This window comes from Thamnophis elegans, chromosome 2 (assembly GCF_009769535.1).
Source record: "Thamnophis elegans isolate rThaEle1 chromosome 2, rThaEle1.pri, whole genome shotgun sequence".
NCBI lineage: Eukaryota > Metazoa > Chordata > Lepidosauria > Squamata > Colubridae > Thamnophis > Thamnophis elegans.
The window spans coordinates 1411106-1433821 of NC_045542.1; the positions used below are offsets into that span (position 1 = coordinate 1411106).

General features: G+C 45.9%; 1 protein-coding gene across 1 annotated transcript in view; it reads right to left on the minus strand.

Annotated features, from left to right (window-relative positions):
• RGL3 (ral guanine nucleotide dissociation stimulator like 3) overlaps window positions 1-18484 on the minus strand; it is a 33941-nt gene extending 15457 nt beyond the window's left edge. The window contains exons 1-10 of the mRNA XM_032210506.1: window positions 18476-18484; window positions 13606-13710; window positions 11819-12039; window positions 10406-10587; window positions 7775-7908; window positions 7185-7400; window positions 3032-3135; window positions 2695-2833; window positions 2092-2169; window positions 149-181 (exon numbers count right to left, since the gene is read on the minus strand). Of these exons, the coding sequence (XP_032066397.1) occupies window positions 149-181; window positions 2092-2169; window positions 2695-2833; window positions 3032-3135; window positions 7185-7400; window positions 7775-7908; window positions 10406-10587; window positions 11819-12039; window positions 13606-13710; window positions 18476-18484 (1221 nt within the window). The remainder of the gene's footprint in view (window positions 1-148; window positions 182-2091; window positions 2170-2694; window positions 2834-3031; window positions 3136-7184; window positions 7401-7774; window positions 7909-10405; window positions 10588-11818; window positions 12040-13605; window positions 13711-18475) is intronic.
• Window positions 18485-22716: the final 4232 nt, after the last annotated feature.

Consider the following 22716-nt stretch of genomic DNA (forward strand, 5'->3'; position numbering starts at 1 on the left):
TATGACGGAGTCGCGTCGTTGCTGAGATGGCACCCATGTCCATTCGCTTGCTGACCAGGATTAGGCCTCCCCATCCCAGAGCTAAGCGCAAAACTAGGAAATGTTAGCTCCTCCCCTTATCCCTCCCGCTTTTCTACCTCTGATTTACCTTGCGCCTCTTCTCAAAGTTAATGAGCTGGCCCTGGGGAAAAAGATTGGAAAAAGGAAACCAAATGGAGACAATGAGCAGCACATGGAGACAGAACTTAAGCAGTTGAACCAGCCCCCATTAACATTTGGGGTGCAAAGTTTCAGGCTCAATCATCCCCGTTTATTTTTAGCTAAAAGGGAATTCAAATAGCAGACTGAGAATTTAGACAATTGAGGCCAGCCAGAAAAGTGAGAAAGAATCTGGTGATATTTTAAAGAGTAAACAAGGTATTGGGGCCAGTGGTGAAATTCTTTTTTTTTATACTACCAGTTGTGTGGGCATAGCTTGGTGGGCATGGCAGGGGAAGGATACTGCAAAATCCCCATTCCCTCCCCACTCCTGGGGGAAGGATATTGCAAAATCCTCATTCCAACTCCATTCCAGGGGAAGGTTACAGCAAAATCCCCATCTCCTCCCCACTCCTGGGGGAAGGATACTGCAAAATCCTCATTCCCACTCCATTCCAGAGGAAGGATATTGCAAAATCCTCATTCCAACTCCATTCCAGGGGAAGGATACTGCAAAATCTCCATTCCCTCCCCACACTTGGGGGAAGGATATTACAAAATCTCCATTCCCTCCCCACTCCTGGGGCCAGCCAGAGGTGGTACTTGTCGGTTCTCTGAACTACTCAAAATTTCTGCTACCGGTTCTCCAGAACCTGTCAGAACCTGCTGAATTTCACCCCCGATTGGGACACATAATAAATTGGACAACACTTCATCTGATACAAGACAAAAACAGCCCCTTGGAAACAACTGACAAGTTATCCCAACTCATATATGCACACATACTCGTGTGTGGCCAGCAAATACCCCATCTTCAATTAGCACTGTCCTCTAGAGCAGTGGTTCCCAAACGTGGCAACTTTAAGACTTGTGGATTTCAACTCCCAGAATGGCTGGAGAATTCTGGGAGTTGAAGTCCACAAGTCTTAAAGTTGCCAAGTTTGGGAACCACTGCTCTAGAGGTGAACTAGCAAGCAAGTCCATTATAGAACGAATACTCCACCAGATACCCAGTTTCTAAATCGAATAGGGCCTTATACGTAGTAACAGACCACTTGAATTTGACTCAGTAATGGCCTGGCATCAGTGCCAGATTCACTTATCTTGGCTACCGATTCACAACTGTGACCGCGCTCACGTGCGCCACCTTCTGTGCATGCGCAGAAGGTCGCACATTACATCGGGGTGGGTGGGTGGAGCCTCCAGCAGCTGCCACTACTGGTTCATCTGAACCGGTTAGAACCGGCTGAATACCACCTCTGATTGGCATCCGCCTTGGTGCAGTGTTTTCAGAACAGGTGTTGATTGGTTATGGAAGGTTTCCTTGTTGAGTAATTGCGCCATTTGGTGCAAGCTGCAGATTCCTTGCCAGCCTCCAGAGGGATCTCAGATACATCCCATCGCAACTGTCCAAACTTATAAGCTAATCATTCTTCAATGTATGGGGCATCCCTTCTTCTAGTTACGTTTGGTACAAATAAAGCCATTCGCGTACATTCAATATTTCAAACAAGATGGGGTTAAATACATAAGTTAATTTGAAATGCCTACTCAAGTGTCATGGGAACAATTGTTTGCCCTTTCACCGGATGCTCACCACATTAGCAATAGCAATAGCAATATTAGCAATAGCAGTTAGACTTATATACCGCTTCATAGGGCTTTCAGCCCTCTCTAAGCAGTTTACAGAGTCAGCATATCGCCCCCCACAGTCTGGGTCCTCATTTCACCCACCTCGGAAGGATGGAAGGCTGAGTCAACCTTGAGCCAGTGAGATTTGAACCGCCGAACTGCAGCTAACAGTCAGCTGAAGTGGCCTGCAGTACTGCACCCTAACCACTGCGCCACCTCAGCTCTTCCCTCCGCTTTCAGTCCTGTTTCAAAGATGCTCACCTCCACAAAATCTGGCAGTGCTGTATCCAACATGATCAGATCAGTTAAAAAGATGCCCAGGTATGGGATGGTAGGGGTCTGCAAGAAAAACCCTGGATTCATTATCGTGGGTATGCCATACCATAACACCAGCCATTCCAAGCAAGGAAAGAAGATTTTATAATTCTTATAATTCCTTGTGGGATCCCTCCCACCCACCACACCCACTTATCAAGGATTGTAAAAGAGGTTCATGGGTATAACTCTAAGACCATGATATGAAATATGAAAATTGCAAAAAGTTTCTATAAATACTGGGACATGCAAGCATTAAGCACATCTGGCCAGATGCAATCAGGAAGGCAAAGCTCTTACCATTTGCTCCAGTTGAAATCTCACCTTCAGAGAAGTCCTGACCGGTGTTTGACAATTTCTCCATCCATCACAAGGACCCCGAGTGTCTCCTTCCTACAGAAGAGTCCCAATGGGGAAACTGATGTTCAGTTGATATGAAATTAAAATGTACCAATTGACCATGTTAGACCACACCCGGAATCAGTCAGTGAAAAATGTCAGTATTTCCCCTCGCTGCTTCCATGAGAGACGGGAAACCATTTGGGAAACCCCACGGGCACCACATTCTTTTTTCTCCTTCTTCTCGGGAGATATTTCCCCCACCTGCAGCAAGATTTCCCGGCAGTTCAAGTGATTGTGGTCTTCGGAGAAGATCCGTGAGAGCTTTCGAAAGGTGCTCCTGGTGTCTCTGCAGGATAACATACAGAATTCCCTGATGTGTCGTCAGTCTAATGTGCTGATGCTTCCTTTCTTGTAGAGTTGCTCTCCGAGAAAATCCCCGGGATTTGCCATGTCATTGTGGCCTTTTGCCAAAGGGAAGGCAGTGAGGTATATTCGACTACCGCCTTTGCCCTTTTTTTAATCTCATTCTCTTATAAAGACTTACCTGTTGACTGCAGCCCAGGTGCGCTTCAACCGGTAAATAGAGTTGGACTGGAGAGCAGAGAGGATGGCGTACAGTGAGGAGAAATTCCTTAAGGCCCGGCATTGCTAGAAGTTTGGTGTCGGGGAGCAAAAGATAAATAGTTCAGCAAGGCATGAAAGATTATAGCTGTGTGAACTAAGATTGCAAAAGAGAGAGACAAAGAAAGAGAGAGAGAGGTGCAATCAGTTAAATAAGAATATAAGTTTATTGGTTTAATCTAGGCATCCTCAAACTACACCCTGCCAATGCAAAGTATCCGGCCCGTGGAGTGGTGAGATGGAAAGCAGCTGCCAGCTTGTAAAGAAGTGCTTTAAAAGTCTTTAAAAACGGGCTTTCGGATGTTTTTCACAGCCATGTAATCCAGGGCTGGTGGGTGAGTAGGGAAGGGGCTGCAGAGCTGGCTGGGGAGTTCTGGGACTTGAAATCCATGGGACTTAAAGTCGCCAAGGTTGAGAAACACTGCATTGGACAATGATGGGCTGGTCACGGCAGGAAGGTTAGAGGAAGCGGGGAAAGTGTAACCTTTGCGTGGGAATAATCAGATCAAGAGTTGGTATTTGGTATTGGTATTTATTCGATTTGTAAGCCGCCCTATTCCCCGAAGGGACTCAGGGCGGCTGAACAAAAACCAGGGGAAGGGGAAAAACAGATACAGAAAGTAAGACAAACAGGACAGTGATACAACGGTTTAAAAAGCCCAGCAAATTCGAGTAAGGGGGGGGGGACTCAACCCCAGGCTTGCTGGGACAGCCAGGTCTTAACGGCTGTCCGGAAAGCCTGAAGGGTGGCCTGAAGGGAAAGCTGGTGGTAGTATTCCAGGTGTGGTCTTACTAGGGTTTTACAAAGCAGTATGGTACTAATACTTCACGTGATCTCGATTCTGTGCCTCTGTTTATACAACCCAGGATTGTATTAGCATTTTTGGCGATGGCTGCACATTTCTGGCTCATATTCAAGTAATCGTCCACTAGGACTCCAAGGTCCCTCTCACAGTTACTGTTTTTGAGCCAGGGAGGGGGGGGGTGTCATGTGACTGGGGGAGGTCAAAAGACAGAAACTCACTTTAACAATGTCCTGCTGGAGCTGGGGTTGGACTAAATGACCTCCAGGTCCCTTCCAGCCCTGGATTGCTGTGCTCTTTCAAAGTATCCTCTGAAGTTGCTTCTAGTGCCAGGTTTGTGGTCCTCCCTCCATCTCCTTTTTTCCTCCCTCTCTTCCTCCCTCTCTCTTCTTTCTTTCTTTCTTTTTTTCTTTTTTTCTTTCTTTCCTTCCTTCCTTTCTTTCTTTGCACCCCTCACCTCCCATTTTTGGCCCAGCAGGCCTCAGGGAACCCTCCTGGGAGCAAAAACAAATCCCAAATGCTAAGAAAAAGTAAAAAAAGAATCCTACCATCGCGCAGCACAGCTGATTGTTGGAACTTTTTTTTTTTAACTTTGTTAAGCCTTTTTTTTTTACTACCAGTTCGGGCGAACCGGCCCGAACTGGTAGCATTTCACCCCTGGGTTGTGTTCTACTTTGTCAAATGCCTTACTGAAATCTAAGTATACTATGTCCCCAGTATTTCACTGGTATACCAATTTAGTCCCTCTATCAAAGAATGAAATAAGATTGGTTTGGCGTGATCTGTTTTTAACAAAACCCCTGCTGGCTACTAGTTATAACTTTATTTGCTTCTAATTGTTTGCAGATCTGATTCTTGGTTTGTTCCAGGATCTTCCCAGGTATTGATGTTAGACTGATGGGTCTGTAGTTTCCTGCCTCTGTTTTTTCCCCCTTTCTTGAAAATGGAAAAACCACTTCAGCCCTTTTCCAATCCTTAGGTCGTTTCCCAGTGCTCCAGGATTTTTGAAAGATATGTGGTACAATCAGGGGTGGGTTTCAACCGGTTCGCGGCGGTCCCCGCGAACCGGTTGGTCGGCGAACCCGGAAGTAAGTAACTTCCGGGAACGGCGAAGGGCCCATCCGCCCGCCCGCGCTCCTTACCGGTCTTTGAAGGCTTCTGCGCTTCCACGCAGGCGCATGGCACATACAGCGCCTGCACAATTCTCCGCGAGCAGCTGGATGGCACATATAGCGCCTGTGAGAGTCTCCACGAGCAGCTGGAGCACCGCGCAGGTGCTAAGACGCATGCGTGAACTGTGCGCATGCACGAGGATGCCGCCGGCCCCATTCCAACCGAACCGGTTGGAACGGGATTAGCAACCCACCCCTGGGTACAATGCTTCTGAGATAACATCTGCCAGCTCCTTCAGGACTCTGGGATGTAAACTATCAGGTCTTGGTGATTTATATTTGTCAAAGTCAGAGAGGTTTTCTCTTACCATTTTCCTGCTTATTTTAATTTTTATTTCCAGTTTGCCTTTTACAGTAGGGTTTTTTTTTGGTACATTTGGCTGTGCCATAGTTTCTTGCGTGAAGACTGTTGCAAAGAATGCGTTAAGCAGTTCTTGTTTCTCCTTCCTGCCTGTTACTTCCTTGCCATTTCCTCTCTTTAGTGGACCTGCTGTTTTGGTGACCTTTTTCTTGTTATTAATATGTTGAAAGAAACTTGTTTGATTATATTTGACTTTTGTTGCAAGTCTTTGTTCATTCTGAGTCTTTGCTTCCCTGACTTCGTCTTTGCGTGTTGTGGCTACCTGCTGATAATCGGCCTTAATTGAGTGTCCCTCTTTCCATTTTCTCTCCAGCCAACCTCTGCTTTGCTGCTGCTTCGGCTGTCATTGAAACGGGGAGTGGGGGCATGGTATTTGGGAGGGGACTACTAATTGTGCTGGAGGAAGATTCTGGAGTTCTGCTGCCTGTCTTACTGCGCATGCGGAGGAGGTTTCCCGCCAAGGCCAACGGCACCGACATTCCATCTTCGTGATGCCTTTCGAAGTTATCTCACACCTGACACTTGGGAGAATTATGATTGGACTGTGACTGGGATGCCAAGGGGAGGGGAATGGGTTATTCTATATATCATTTGCTTTCGCGCCTAAATAATCAGTCTTCGCTTTGCTACGCTTCTGATCATTTATAATTAGTAAAAGTACACTTGATTTCTATCAATGGAGTCTTATGGTTTTCTTTCCTGATTATCCAATGAAGGAGTGCTGACAAATTGGCTAGTGTAGCTTCCCACTCAATGTTTTCCGCTCCTTTGGCCTGCCTTGCAATTGTCCATATACATTCTGTGCCATCAAGCACATTTAAGGAGCCGAGGTGGCGCAGTGGTTAGGGTGCAGTACTGCAGGCCACTTCAGATGACTGTTATCTGCAGTTCGGCAGTTCAAATCTCACCGGCTCAGGGTTGACTCAGCCTTCCATCCTTCCGAGGTGGGTGAAATGAGGACCCAGACTGTGGGGGGTGATATGCTGACTCTGTAAACCGCTTAGAGAGGGCTGAAAGCCCTATGAAGCGGTATATAAGTCTAACTGCTATTGCTATCTATCTATCTATCTATCTATCTATCTATCTATCTATCTATCTATTTATCCATATCTCTTATCTATCTATCTATCTATCTAGAGCTGAGGTGGTGCAGTGGTTAGGGTGCAGTACTGCAGGCCACTTCAGCTGACTGTTATCTGCAGTTCAGCGGTTCTAATCTCACCAGCTCAAGGTTGACTCAGCCTTCCATCCTTCCGAGGTGGGTGAAATGAGGACCCAGACTGTGGGGGCGATATGCTGACTCTGTAAACCGCTTAGAGAGGGCTGAAAGCCCTATGAAGCAGTATATAAGCCCAACTGCTATTGCTATTAATTTTCCCGCTTGCTGTTTTCCACCCTATTTTTTTGTTTTTGTTTTTTGTATTCATCCAGAAAATTCAGGATCCCCTTTACTTTGGAGAACAGAAATGTACAGGCTCAGGCATGCAATAAGTGAGAAGAATTCACCTCATGCGGAAAAATAACAAGAAAAGCCTTTCAGGGATGTCAATTGAAAAAGGCTGTAAGAGGCATTAGTGGCAAACATTGCCAAGAAATAGTCACAAATAAGGAATGCACCTGGGCAGTCACTACATCTCTGGCTCACAGCTTCCCAAGAGATAAACTACACAATCCCTAGCACCATGCTCAGCCGTGCTTCATTTCCCCCCTGCCCCCACCATGACCCTCTTCCTGACTTACTCCAGCAATTTGGATCCACTTCTCCAGCAGGTGCGCACGCTGGGGAATGTGCATGGCCAGATCTCCCAGCACAGATGTGATCACACAGCTGGTGACTGCATTAAACTGGGTCACAGTAGCACGGACACTGGGAGCCATGTGCTGATTCTCCTTCTTGTCTCGTTGGGACCAAACGCAGCCAAGACAGTGGAAAGGCAGCACTGCTTTAAACAGGTGCTGGGGAGAGGGAAGGGGAAAGAAGGAACTCAGCTTCCTTTTGAAAACCATTCAGTGCATTCAGTGATTTCAGAGCAGGTTTTCAAGATCCAAGGCCTCACGTAGGCATATTGCAAAGCAAAGAACACCCCAAATTCACCACCACAGCAGCCACACCCATCCCACCCACTTTATGATCCTTAGTGCCCCCTTTTTACAACATAAAATGTAGCTCATGGCCACCAAAAGTTTCCCTACCAGGACTGTGATCCAGGTTCCCTGTTCTGACCTCAAGCCAATTTCCAAAGGAGTTTCAGAACTACCCTATTCATTATAGCCACAGTCCATTTTCTTTTTCAAGTTATTTTTCAGTCCCTGGCCCCAACAGGTCTTACGGCATCCATCAGAGTCAGCTGTTCGGCCACTTCATCCACAGAGAAGGATATCAATGCTGGTATCTCCACACAGTCACCTGTCCCAGCTGCCTCTGTGATCACCTGTGACGGTCTCATCTCTGGGGAGTTGCCTCCTGTAGGAAAATAATGCAATCTATAGAAAAAAGAGGATTCAAGCAATGTCTGTAAGAAAGCCATTGCACCATACCAAAATGGTGCAATGGTTCAGAGCCAAGATGGCGCAGTGGTTAGGGTGCAGTACTGCAGGCCACTTCAGCTGACTGTTATCTGCAGTTCAGCGGTTCAAATCTCACTGGCTCAAGGTTGACTCAGCCTTCCATCCTTCCGAGGTGGGTGAAATGAGGACCCGGATTGTTGTTGGGGGCGATATGCTGACTCTGTAAACCGCTTAGAGAGGGCTGAAAGCCCTATGAAGCGGTATATAAGTCTAACTGCTATTGCTATTGCTAATGCCAGCATCAAAAACGCTCATTCCACACTAGCTTTTAATATTTGCTTCCTCAATAACCTCTGGACTTCTGGGAGATTATGTGCCAGTTGTGGCTTATTTTGGGAGTATGTTATAAACAGCCTTTTAAAGTTTTCTTTGGATCATGAACAATTAATTAATATGCCCTCTGTCTCACTACCCTAAGTCACTATGCAACATGCTTTATAGAGGTTGCCACTGAAGTGCCTTGAAATGATTCCTGCCTTGAGTAGGGGTTGGACTAGAAGTCCTCCAAGGCCTCTTCCAACCTATGATTCTATGTCTTGGGATCTGGTCCAGAAGACAGCAGGACAAATCGTTATGGGTGCACTTTGCTAAGTCCAGATATAACCACTACTGTGTGAGCCATACTGGTTATCAGTGGGCTTCTAGATGTAATTCTAAGGTACTGGTGGTGGTTACCTATAAAGCCTTACTTGGCACAAGGTCTGGATAGTTGTGGAATCTTCTGTCCAAGCTACAGTAAGTGACAGGGTTGGCATGCACCAGGTCCCATCAAGTAAGCAGTATCACTGTGTGACCCGCCAAAAGGGCGAACGACAAAACCGCGCCCAACTAAACCACGTCTCTGACGTCATCAATGCGGCAACAATAGCCAGCGTGGAGAAAGAAAGGCGCTTTAAATAGCGCGTTGAAAGAAAGCCGATTCAACTTAAGGTAAGGGTTAGGTTTAGGGTTAGGGTTAGGGTTAGGTTAAGGGTTAGGGTTAGGTTTAGGGTTAGGTTTAGGATTAGGTTAAGGGTTAGGTTTAGGATTAGGTTAAGGGTTAGGTTTAGGGTTAGGTTTAGGATTAGGTTAAGGGTTAGGGTTAGGGTTAGGTTAAGGGTTAGGTTTAGGATTAGGTTAAGGGTTAGGTTTAGGATTAGGTTAAGGGTTAGGTTTAGGGTTAGGTTTAGGATTAGGTTAAGGGTTAGGGTTAGGGTTAGGTTAAGGGATAGGGTTAGGTTTAGGGTTAGGGTTAGGTTAAGGGTTAGGTTTAGGGCTAGGTTTAGGATTAGGTTAAGGGTTAGGTTTAGGGTTAGGGGTTAAGTTTAGGTTTAGGGTTTACAGCGTGCTTCTTTCTCCGCGCTGTTGTCGCCCTGTTGATGACGTCAGCGACGCGGTTTAGTTGGGCGCGGTTTTGTCGTTCGCCCTTTTGTCGGTGAACCGTATCACTGAATGGAAGCCAGAAGGCAGGTCTTTTCTGTCATTGTAGCTCTTCCATAGAAGAGCTTCCAGCTAAAATTTGGCTGGCGTCAAATTTTGGCCTTTAAGAAGACCTTGAAGATTTGAGTCACTTTCCAGGCCGTGGCTATATAGGTATTACGTGTGTAGTTCTCAGTATAATGTGTTTTGTTTTATTTTGTTCTATTGTTTTAGCATTTTCTTTTGCACTTGATATTTTCAACCTAGCCACTTGGCAAGTGAGTGGCCATATAAATTGAATAAATACATATTGAAAGTTTACAAATTTCAGAGGGGACAAATGCCAGAGTTTACAATTCCATTATCCTAGAACAGTGTTTCTCAACCTTGGCAACTTGAAGATGTCTGGACTTCAACTCCCAGAATTCTCCAGCCAGCAGAGCTTGGGAACCACTGAGCTATTCGATTCTCACCAGCTCAAGGTTGACTCAGCCTTCCATCCTTCCGAGGTTGGTAAAATGAGGACCCAGATTGTTGGGGGCAATAGGCTGACTCTGTAAACAGCTGAGAGAAGGCTGTAAAGCACTGTACAACAGTATATAAGTCTAAGTGCTATTGCTATTTATTTGAACCACAAATTTTGGTTCTTCTGTTTCCAAACTGATGTTGTTGGATGATAGCATCTGTTTGGCTATTGTCAAAAATAATAATAATAGTGCAGTTACATAGTTTTCTATGTGGGCAGGCAGGCATACTCAAGTGTAGCTTGTATGGGTCAATTAATTTGAATTAATTTAGCCAGTGAGGAACTGGATTTGGGCTTCAGGGAGCTGGATCAAACCAGACATGTTAGATGCATGGGATAGGAAAGCAACACCCTCTACATGAGAACAGTAGCATATTGATGGGAGCAGAAGTCAGAATGGTTTGGTCCAAACTAGAAACTCTGAGAAGATCGGTCATGCTTGGCAATTTTGGTCCTAAATTATTCTCACCATCTGCCTCCTTTGCTTTGTAGGCTTGTAACAATCCCTTTGCCAAAGCACACGCTGGGGAGTTAGGAGCAGATTGATGAAGGAAACACAATATTATGTGCAGATTAGGGTACTCTGGAGGTTCCCAGAAATCCTCAGGGTGATGCTGAAGCCACTGCTCCAATAGGTGGAGGATTGCCCTGTAATCAGAAAAGAAATGCAATCAGCTCCGGACCCACACTCACCCCAAGCCATGGGGATACTCTCGTCCCACACAGGTCACTCCTGGCCTTCAACTGTCCCTACTTTAATCATCTCACTCAATGAAGTTGCCTCTCCCTTATCAAGGTTCACATTAAACTGGTACCTGGAGGTAGTCCTCAACTTTCACAGCTGGGACCAGAATTTTCATTGCTAAGCAAGGCAATTGTTAAGCAATTTAACTCAATTTTGCAACACTTTTGCCATGGTTGTTAAGCGAATCACTCCCATTGTCAATTGAACCATGTGGTTGTTAAGCAAATCCAACTTCCCCGATTGACTTTGCTTGTCAGGAACTGACTCTGAAGGTCAGGAATGGTGATCAGATGCCATTTGCCAAGCACCCAAATTTTGATCTTGGGATCGTGAGGATGCTGCAGCCATTGTGTGATAGCACGGCTATTGCTAAGAATTCTGGGAGTTGAGATCTCACAAAGAAGGATGAATCAAAGGTAACGTTTGTAAGCCCACCCAGTCGCCTCTGTGTGAGATAGGCAGTAAACGTATCAAACAAAGAAAGTGGATTCTCGCAACATGATAAATCAAAAGGAGCCTGGTGGATTATGCTCTCTAACTGAACATTTAGGACTGATTTGTCCTTCAATCATCTTGTCTTTTACTGTCAGCTGTTGCCTGATATTCTTTGGGCCAAATGCTTTGGTCAATAATTAGTTTTTATGAAGCTACACTGAACTACGCTAACGTGGAAGAGTCTATTTGCAGGAAAGCTGCCAGAAGCAGCAGCCGAATAGTCTCTCTTTCCGTGACCCGTCAAAAGCGCGCTCGACTAAGCCGCGCCCGATTAAACCGCGTCGCTGACATCATCAACAGGGCGACAAGAGCCAACGCGGAGAAAGAAGGGCGCTTTAAATAGCGCTTTGAAAGCAAGCCAATTCAACTTAAGGTAAGGGTTAGGTTTAGGGTTAGGGTTAGGTTTAGGGTTAGGTTAAGGGTTAGGTTTAGGGGTTAATTTTAGGTTTAAGGTTTACAGCGTGCTTCTGTCTCCGTGCTGTTGTCGCCCTGTTGATGACATCAGCTACGCGGTTTAGTCGGACACGGTTTAGTCGAGCGCGGTTTTGTGGTGGAACCCTCTCTTTCTGTTCTCCTTGGAGGTCTGATTTGGGAGCCTCCTGCGTCCTCCACCTCTACACCATCCACTCTGTCTCAGTGGCTCACTTGTCTGGTCCCAGAGGCAGCAGCAACTCCAACACCTGCGCGAGAGTAGCAAAAGCTCGATAGGTAGCCAGGAAGCTAGATGTGTAGTTGAGGTCACCCTCCTTGTTGGCTGCCAGCAGCCATTTCACTAGCTGGGGAAGTGTGGCAGCTCGCAATGTGCGTCTCTTGCAAGTCCGGTACTGGACGAACGGACATTCTGACGTTTCTGGATGCTCCTTCTGGGAATAGAGGTAGGCACGAGATAAATGGTAAAGTCACGCAACAACAACACTGCTCTTGCTATATAAACAAGTCAGAAGTAGATATTTGAAGCTCGCCGAAGTAAATGGCGGCTCCTTGACTGATCTGAAAGGGTTAAGCAGAATGGGACATTGGGCTTAAGTAGGAGACCATCAGTACCTCTCAGGGTCTTATCAGCAGAAGGGAAAGACAACCCATTTCTCTACTGCTGCCAAGAAAACCACATGCTTGTGTTCAAGGAGTCATCATGACCAGTTCAAAGGCCCATCTAGCCCAGCACTCTACTCTACTCTACTCATCTAGCCCAGCGCTCTACTCACTACTCTTACAGCCTTCCGTAAAGCCACTAAGACCTGGCTGTTCCGGCAGGCCTGGGGCTGTTGATTAGCATCCAGTCCTACTTTAAGTAGTATTATGTATGTTGTGGAATTTTAAACCCTTGTATTTCTATTTTAATTTTTATATATCCCCTTGTTTATCTGTAAGCCGCCCAGGGTCCCTAGGGAGAGGGCGGCATACAAATGTCAATAAACTTCCAAACTTCCAAAGGCCCATCTAGCCCAGCGCTCTCTGCTCTGAGTGCTGGATCATTGGCGCCTTGGAAGTCCAAAGGATTATAAGAAGGCAGCATCACTTTCCTGGTACCTGCTCTTGAGCTGTAGGTTGCATAAGAGACTGTCAGTATCATGTAGCCCTTGGGGCCATTGGCCACTCAGTGCCATCCATTTATTTATTTATTTATTTATTTATTTATTTATTTATTTATTAGATTTCTATGCCGCCCAATCCCGGAGGACTCTTTCCTCCAGCTAACACTAAACCTAGGGATAGGTTCCATCACAGAGAGTCGAGGTGGCGCAGTGGTTAAATGCAGCACTGCAGGCTACTTCAGCTGACTGCTAGTTCTGCAGTTCGGCTGTTCTAATCTCACCGGCTCAGGGTTGACTCAGCCTTCCATCCTTCCGAGGTGGGTAAAATGAGGACCCGGATTGTTGTTGGGGGTGATATGCTGACTCTGTAAACCGCTTAGACAGGGCTGAAAGCCCTATGAAGCGGTATATAAGTCGAACTGCTATTGCTATTGCTATTGCTATTGCTAAGGAAGGAAGGGAGGGAGGGAGGGAGGGAGGGAGGGAGGGAGGGAGGGAGGGAGGAAGGAGCCGAGGTGGCACAGTGGTTAGGGTGCAGTACTGCAGGCCACTTCAGCTGACTGTTATCTGCAGTTCAGCAGTTCTAATCCCACCGGCTCAGGGTTGACTCAGCCTTCCATCCTTCTGAGGTGGGTGAAATGAGGACCCAGACTGTGGGGGCGATATGCTGACTCTGTAAACCGCTTAGAGAGGGCTGAAAGCCCTATGAAGCGGTATATAAGTCGAACTGCTATTGCTATTGCTATTGCTACTTCAATGAAAGGAAATTAAATTAAGGCCAAGTGCATGAAAAATGCCTCACTTTTAGTGAACTACTTTTTCCTCCTGACCTGCCCGAATTTCTTCTCCTTGTGATAAAAGAGGAGAGGGCCTCATTCTTCTTTGAATGATAACAGAACCTACCAAGGAAGATGCTCCAGGCTCTGCCTTCACTCGCTCAAGGGCGATGCTGTAGATGGCTCCGTCTTCAGCTTCTTCTCCCCACGGCTGTAGGGGCGTCTGTTGAAAGGTAAGGAATAAGCTAGAGAATGCATTATTAGCTTCCATCTCTGTTTTCAAGAATGCTTCTATTCTTATGTGAACCCCAGAGGTATTCTTAGAAATTAAAAAGGACAGGTGATGGCTGGTTCCAGAAGGGAGTTCCTCTCTCTCCCTTTTTCTCTCCCTCTCTCCCGCTCCCCTATTTTCTTTCTGGAAGCCTCTCCTGTAAAAACTGACATTAGAAAAAAAGTCCCCTTTAAAATAAGAGTAGGGGGCATTCACAAGATAGTGAAATCTTGACCCGGCTGGAAGCAGAGTGTTTTGGAGTGCAGGAGTAGCTATGAGTCCTCTTGTATAGACTTACTGTTCCCAGCCATATAATTTGTCTGCCAGGTTGAAGTGCTGGACACCATCCTTATATCAGATAGCTTGAGCAGAGAGATCAAGAAGGCAGAAACTGATAGCATTAAATGTTAGTCCTCTGAATGATCTCTAATCACTGGGTACAGCGCATTCTTAGTTCTGGGTGACAGAGGAAAATGATCAAGAGGCTATCTTCACAGATTTCCAAAACCCTTCCTGACCTGGAATTCCTAGTCACATAAACAACAACTGTGCTTCAATATGTAGCTACAGAGAAGACCCTTTGGAATGGAGAGGTAGGTATATATTGGTAATGTTTCCCCTATAAACGATAGAGCTACATTAGAAGCCACAGGCTACACAATGGTGCCCTAACCTTTCTGGTTTTGTCAAACAATGGAAGAGGAAATGGTTCAACGCACGCAGCTCCACTTAAGAGAGTGGTAGGGACTCATGCGCATGTGCATGAAGCACCATTTGTGTGAGAGGCGGGCACCTGCTGCTCACACAAATGGAGCTTCATACACACACACACACACACACACCTGCCACTCATACAAATGGAGCTTCGTGCCGTGGCCCAGGAGTTGAGGACTCCTGCTCTAGAGCACTTGCCAAACCCAGAAAACTGGGTAGAAATAAATCAGGGCTAATTTAATGTAAATATAACACTCAAGTCTTGTGATATCTGTTTGGATCTTTAACTAAGAGCTGATTAGTTAATAAAGATCTTTTGTACTATGTTCTTTGTTCAAATTAAACTTTTCCTGCAGTAAATACCATGGAGTTGGGTGGAAGTTATCTTACATTATATTTTGTTAGCTACCTACAATAAGAGGTAGTTATTCCCATAAACTGCAAAATTATATATAAAATGTGCTTAGTTTGGCTGGCTTTGTTTTATTGTTTAGGTTTTTTTATTAGCTTTGCTGAGTAGAGAGCAATCACAGAGAAACTGAATATAAATATTGTTGTCAGCCTCTGCTTCGCTGCTGCTTTTCGGCTGCCATTGAAACGGGGAGGGGGGCATGGTATTTGGGAGGGGAATCATTATTGTAAGCCGCCTGGAGTCCTCCAGGATTGGGCGGCCTATAAATTTAATAAATGAAATTTAATAAATGAAATTATGTACTGGAGGATTGATATTAGGAGCTGTCCTGACCATCTATCTGCGCATGTGGAGGAAGGGAGTTTCCCGCCAAGGCCAACTGTCCAGCATTCCAGGCTGATGATGCTTTTTGAAGACATCTCCCACCTGACATTTGGGTGAATTATGATTGGACTATGAAATGGGGTGCCAAGGGGAGGGGATTGAATTATACATGATATCCATCGCTTTCACGCCTTTTTATTCAGACTCAGCTTTGCTTTGCTACTCATCGTTTGTAATTAGTAAAAGTACACTTAATTCTAAAGCATGGAGTTGAGTGGTTTCTTTCCTGATTATTAAACGAAGGAGCATCTGACAATTGAATTTAATGGTCGTATTGTTAGAGATTCTTAGGAGCAGGTCTTTGCAATGTCAATGAGTTCTTCATTTCAAAATATGTATCATTCCACTACTGGGCAGCTTTCAACAGTCTTGATGTCAATTAAGTTTCACCGACTGCTTAATATATAAAAATATAGAAATGTAGTAAACAAATAAATAAATATGCCTTTCACGTCGATGTTTAGACATGCTAAGAAACTTAACTAGTTTCTTTCCAAGTGTTTGTCAATAGGTCTTTCGTTTTGGTGAAAGGAGTATCACAGAAGTCTCTCCTTCTTGGTGAAAGGAGTATCACAGGAGTATCACAGAGGACTTCACATTCCTCTTTATAATGATGGATGCTTAATTCTTTACAAGGAGGTCAAAATTTGGGGGCACTCCCAACATGCATTTTCTCCTGGAATGAATTCTGTACACAGCGTTCCACCAGCTTCCCGCACGCCAGATGTGCATATCCAAGTGTAATTCTCTTCTCAGTGGGGAAAGCCACCACCACAATGCACAAGCACACCTGGCCCTGGGGGAGACATTCTCTTCTTGATCCAGTTACTGCTGTTTCCCTCCATCGACCTTCTTTGACATTCCCTCTACAAAGGAAGGCCACGGAACCGGTTTGGCAGGAGGTATGAACGTAATACTACCACCATCTGTGCACTGCCAGGCACCAGGCAGGGCATGTTTCGGTAAATGTTGGCATCTTCAACATTGGCACGAAAGGAAATTGCCGTATCTTTCTTCTCACCCCTCAAAGCCACACATCTCTATTTTCTATATTAGCTGTAATTACTCTCCAAAGGCACAAGCTTATGAAATAAAAGCGCATAAGTAAATTGACTAATACATTGCTCAATCTCCCTGTCTCAGATTTTCATATATAAGATGCAGCATGCTATTATTACCAATTGCAAATAATTGCTGCCCCAGATAAGAATCTTGACATGAAGGGTTATTATAAAGGCAGCACTGCCATGTAAATGGGGAAGGAAACATGATCTTGCTCTCAAATATTACCTCCACTAGACCGATTAGATCCCACAGAGTAGGCCTCCTCCGAATCCCATCCGCCGGCCAGTGTCGACTGGCGACTACCCGGAGGAGAGCCTTCTCTGTGGCTGCTCCGGCCCTCTGGAACGAGCTCCCCGTGGAGATTCGAACCCTCACCACCCTCCAGGCCTTCCGCAAAGCCCTCAAAACCTGGTTGTTCCGACAGGCCTGGGGCTAAAGAGCTGTTGCCCCCGTCTCGAATGGTATGACTGTTGTGAGTTTTAAATAATATATTGTTATGCTGTTGTTTTTAAATCTTTTGTCTGTATCCCCCTCCCCGGTTCGAGTTCTGAGCCGCCCTGAGTCCCCTTCGGGGGAAAAGGGCGGCATATAAATTTAATAAACTGAACTGAACTGAACTGAAATATTCAAACAAATATTTTGCAAATTCTCATATATTTCTCCTTGTTATATATTAATACACATCCCAGTTCTCTCCCCATTTTTTCTCTTTGTATATTCTCTGCCATGCATGTTCCTTTTTGGGTTATTGAAGAAAAATTTGTACCTTTTTCTCCCTGGATTCAGCATTTTGCAAAGTGTTGATGATAGTTCTATATGTGTGTCTGAAGTGAATGACAAGAAGAGCCTAGCAAGGGACCTGAATCCAGGTTTCTAGTTTTAAGGTGATGATGATGATGATGATGGATTTTAACCATTCCTCTTTATAATGATGGATGCTTAATTCTTTACAAGGAGGTCAAAATTGTTTGGGCACTTCCAACATGCAATAAATCCCATCAACCAGCTATTGCTGTGGGAATAAAAAGTTGCCTGCCTCATTAGTGACATTATTACTAATATTAACATCATCCTCTATATTGTTTATGGCAGTGTTTCTCAACCTTGACAAATTGAAGTCCTGGGGACTTCAACTCCCAGAATCCCCCAGCCAGCAAAGCTGGCTGGGGAATTCTGGGAGTTGAAGTCCCCAGGACTTCAAGTTGCCAAGGTTGAGAAACACTGGTTTATGGAATATTTTGTGTAGAGTAGTGTTTCTCAACCTTGGCAACTTTCAGTCCTTTGGACTTCAACTCCCAGAATTCCCCCAGCCAGCTATGCTGGCTGGGGGATTCTGGGAGTTGAAGTCCAAAGCAGTGGTCTCCAACCTTGGCAACTTTAAGACTTGTGGACTTCAACTCCCAGAGTTCCTCAGCCAGCAAAGCTGGCTGAGGAACTCTGGGAGTTGAAGTCCACAGGTCTTAAAATTGCCAAGGTTGGAGACCACTGGTCCAAAGGACTGAAAGTTGCCAAGGTTGAGAAACACTGGTGTAGAGGACAAGGCACTCAATTGTTTGTGCAATGAGGGGGGGAATGTCTCCTAGACGGAGGAACCTTCCCTTCCTCAATCAGTCCGGTTTATTGGCAAGAAGAGCGAAGGGGCTAAGCCAGCAGTTCTGCCTCTTTATCGGAGCAATTCATTCGGCCGTCTCTGTCCAAAGATCAGCCCCAGAGAGCACGGAGGCGTCCCTCGGTCGGGTCTCTAAGTTTCGGACTGTCGGCTGGAGGGAGGGGAGTTCTTTAGACACCATCCATACAAGCTCCTGCAGTTGAAAAGGCGCTGGGGGGACGAAGCGGGCTGCCTCCTTGGGCAACGCTGGGGAAACTCTGGGAAGCGGGACAACGGAGAAACAGACCCCGTCCTCCGGGGCTCTGTCGCAAAATAAGACCCAGTGGGACTTGTTGAGAGTTGGGTCGGAGCGGGAGGTCAACCGGCGAAGCCTCCCGCAGCCCCGACGGCTGGAGGAGGAGGAGGAGGAGGCGCACCGGTCAGAACGCCTCTTGTCCCCCCTGCAGCCCTCCGGGCGCTTCGGTTGCACCTGATGAGCCCCCCAAAGCCCAAGAACGCCCCCCCCATGCCCTTCCCCAAGACCCGGTGCCTACCATCGCCATCTCCGCTTTGCCCTCGCCGCCTCGGGGACGCGGGGACGCCACTGCTCCGCCGTCGGTCGCCGCTTGCCCGGAGCGATGTGGGCACCGGCAGCAGCAGCAGCAGCAGGAGGAGCGCGCTGCCCTGGGGGAGGGCGGGACGGAGCCTCTGGCTCACCTGACGGTTTCCCCACCCAGCCTTCGGCCTCCCCGGAGGTGGCAGCAGCAGCAGCAGCCCAGCGGACGGCCAGGGGGACGGCCGGGCAGCCTCTCGGAGGGGAGGAGAGCCGGGCCAAGTTTGCCTCTCTGGCGCTTGCCTGGCTCTTGGGGGGTCCTGGGGCCGATAGCAATAGCAGTTAGACTTATATACCGCTTCATAGGGCTTTCAGCCCTCTCTAAGCGGTTTACAGAGTCAGCATAACGCCCCCAACAATCTGATTGATAGATAGATAGATAGATAGATAGATAGATAGATAGATAGATAAATAGATAGACAGACAGACAGACAGACAGAGATATAGAGATAGATAGATAGATAGATAGATAGATAGACAGACAGACAGACAGACAGAGATATAGATATAGATAGATAGATAGATAGATAGATAGATAGATAGATAGATAGATAGAGATTAGATAGATAGATAGATAGATAGATAGATAGATAGATAGAGATTAGATAGATAGATAGATAGATAGACAGACAGACAGAGATATAGATAGATAGATAGATAGATAGATAGATAGATAGATAGATAGATAGATAGATGATAGATAGATAGATAGATAGATAGATGATAGCAATAGCAATAGCAGTTAGACTTATATACCGCTTCATAGGGCTTTCAGCCCTCTCTAAGCGGTTTACAGAGTCAGCATAACGCCCCCAACAATCTGATTGATAGATAGATAGATAGATAGATAGATAAATAGATAGACAGACAGACAGACAGACAGAGATATAGAGATAGATAGATAGATAGATAGATAGATAGATAGATAGATAGATAGACAGACAGACAGAGATATAGATATAGATAGATAGATAGATAGATAGATAGATAGATAGATAGATAGATATTAGATAGATAGATAGATAGATAGATAGATAGAGATTAGATAGATAGATAGATAGATAGACAGACAGACAGAGATATAGATAGATAGATAGATAGATAGATAGATAGATAGATAGATGATAGATAGATAGATAGATAGATAGATGATAGCAATAGCAGTTAGACTTATATACCGCTTCATAGGGCTTTCAGCCCTCTCTAAGCAGTTTACAGAGTCAGAATATCGCCCCCACAGTCTGGGTCCTCATTTCACCCACCTCGGAAGGATGGAAGGCTGAGTCAACCTTGAGCCGGTGAGATTAGAACCGCTGAACTGCAGATAACAGTCAGCTGAAGTGGCCTGCAGTACTGCACCCCTAACCACTGCACCACCTCGGCTCTTTTTCCTCGCCCCTGAGAGAGCAAAGGAAAGGACTGGGCTATGGGCGAATCGTAGAACGGCGCATTTCCTCTTTGGCTGCCTCTTTATTTGATACTAGCCTTACTTTTCGGTATTGTGCGCCAACCCGGGTCTCATGCGGACGTCGCCACGAAGGCTGTTGGAGTTCTGCAATTTCCATTCCCGAGCCCCCCTCCCCAGCAAGACGGGTACCTGGACTGGGCTGGGTAGTCACTGGATATATGAGTAATGCAATGCCCTCCTCGGTGGCCAGGACCGAGATTTCTTGAGGAATCCTCTCAAGCCACGGCTCAGCCCCAGAGGAACCGGGACTCCCTTTTTGTCTTCTTCACACCTCCCTTGCCTTTTTGAGGGAGAGACCACTCTGGCCCTGCCCTCCAAACCTTAGAATTCTGCTAAATCTCCCCAAGTTTTACAATCGAAACAGAAAAAAAATAGGAAGTGTGGGTTTTCTGTTAGGCTTCATTCTGAAGGAAATAGGAATCTCCGCCTAGCAGGGTGAATAGCAAACACTATGGGGGGAAAAATGACGTGCTATTGTAGGAAAGTTGTTCTAAAAGAAAGTTTTGGCTTTCAACTATAGGTTAACTTGAAGGTAAAATGGGCTGCACAACTATCTGGGGAGAAGGCAGGGGTGAAATTCAACAGGTTCTGGAGAACCGGTAGCAGAAATTTTGAGTAGTTCGGAAAACTGGCAAATACCACCTCTGCCTGGCCCCGGAGTGGGCTGGGAATGGGGATTTTGCAGTATCCTTCCCCTGCCATGCCCACCAAGCAGGGGTGGGTTTCAACCGGTTCGCGGCAGTCCCTGCGAATCGGTTGGTTGGCAAACCCGGAAGTAAGTAACTTCCGGGAACGGCGAAGGGCCCACCCACCCACCCACGGTCCTTACCCGGTTTTGATGAGTTCTGTGCTTCCACGCATGCGCAGGACGCATACAGCGCCTGCGCGATCCTCCAGGAGCAGCTGGAGCATTGCACAGACGCTAGTACGCATGCGTGCACCGCACACGTGCACGAGGACGCCGCCGGCCCCGTTCCAACCGAACCGGTTGGAACGGGGCGAGAAACCCACCCCTGCCACCAAGCCACAGAACCGGTAGTATAAAAAAATGAATTTCACCACTGGGAGAAGGCTCAAGAACATGCATTGGGGGAGAGATCTTTTTTTTAAGCAAATGTAGCCAAGATAAAAACAAATAATAAACACAGCTCGTTTCTGTATTCCATATTAGGGCACAATCCATTTTCTAAATCTTCAGGTTTCTGAAGTCCCTGCAAATTCCTTGTATTCACTGCAATGCTATTCCAGCCCTCATTGTGTTCCTTGGTGTGTTTCTTACTTTCTCATCCACAGGCTTTACCTCTAAGGCATTTGTTACCAGTTGTTTATACAAATTTGCTCCTCCTTTCCATGCCCAACTAGAGTGGAAGAAAAATACACATCTGCCAAAGAGCTTATTGCTGTTCAAACAACTTCACCTTGAGGAGATGAGGAATAGGAAGCCGGAGAGGAGAGTGCAAGGAGGCTAGAAGCTAGTTTCCCTCTAAGAGCTGGAATAGCATATGAAAACGACACATTTATTTCTTGCAATAACTAAGGAACTACAAGTATGGCAGGCACCATATTTAAAGATCCAGCTTCCCTCCTTTAGTTTTGCATGATGCTGCAGGAGGCCAGAATTCTTTCACATTATCAAATATAGTTGTTGGATATGAAAAGAGGAACTGGAAAACTGGAATTTAGAAGAAGAGACTTTGCATACCTGAAAGTCTGAAATTTAATTTTTCATGTTTTTATTTTTTATCAAATTTATTTGCTGCCTACCTCATATACTGCAGATGTGTTCATGTTTAATTTCGAAATACATAAACGTGCTGAAATTGCGATCACCTGCTTTTTCTTGAAGTAAGTTTCATTGTCAAATAGTGAGATATTTATTTATTTATTAAATTTTATTTATTAAATTTTGTAGGCCGCCCACTCTCAAAAGAGACTCAAGATATGCATTTGAGCACACACAGTAGGACTGCAGAAAACATAAAAAATAAAAAACAATTATCAATTTCAGCATTGTTATATCCCGTTTTCTAAAGCCTACGTTTATAATTCACTTATTTATTTGTTACCTCTAGATCAGGGGTGTCAAACTGGTGGCTTGACACTGGATGCCTCCTCATGCACAGGCCACGTCCGCCCCGGCTCTGCAAAGGCAAAAAATGTCATCCTACGTCGCGATATGTCACGTGACATGATCAGGTCATGCTCTAAATGATTCTTTCATAGAGCTTCAATTCAAAGACACCCAGAGAGTCCCACAGGTTATCTTCAGTCTTGGTCATAGAAATCTTAGAATAACAGTGTTCGAAGTGACTTTGGAGGTCTCGTCCAACCTCGAGTAGGAGACCCTATCATGCAGGATAAATGGTAATCCAACCTTTTCTTAAAACTGTCAGTGATGGAGAACACACGACCTTCGACTGTTCTCATTGTCAGGAAATATCTCCTTAATTCTAGGTTGAGTCTCTTCCATTTGTTACTTCTTGTTCTGCCCTCAGATGCTTTGTAAAATAGGTGGACTCCAGGGGTGGGTTTCTCGCCCCGTTCCAACCGGTTCGGTTGGAATGGGGCCAGCGGCGTCCTTGTGCACGCACGCAGTGCACGCATGCGTACTAGCGTCTGTGCGATGCTCCAGCTGCTTCTGGAGGATCGTGCAGGCGGTGTATGTGTCCTGTGCATGCGTGGAAGCGCAGAATTCGTCAAAACCGGGTAAGGAG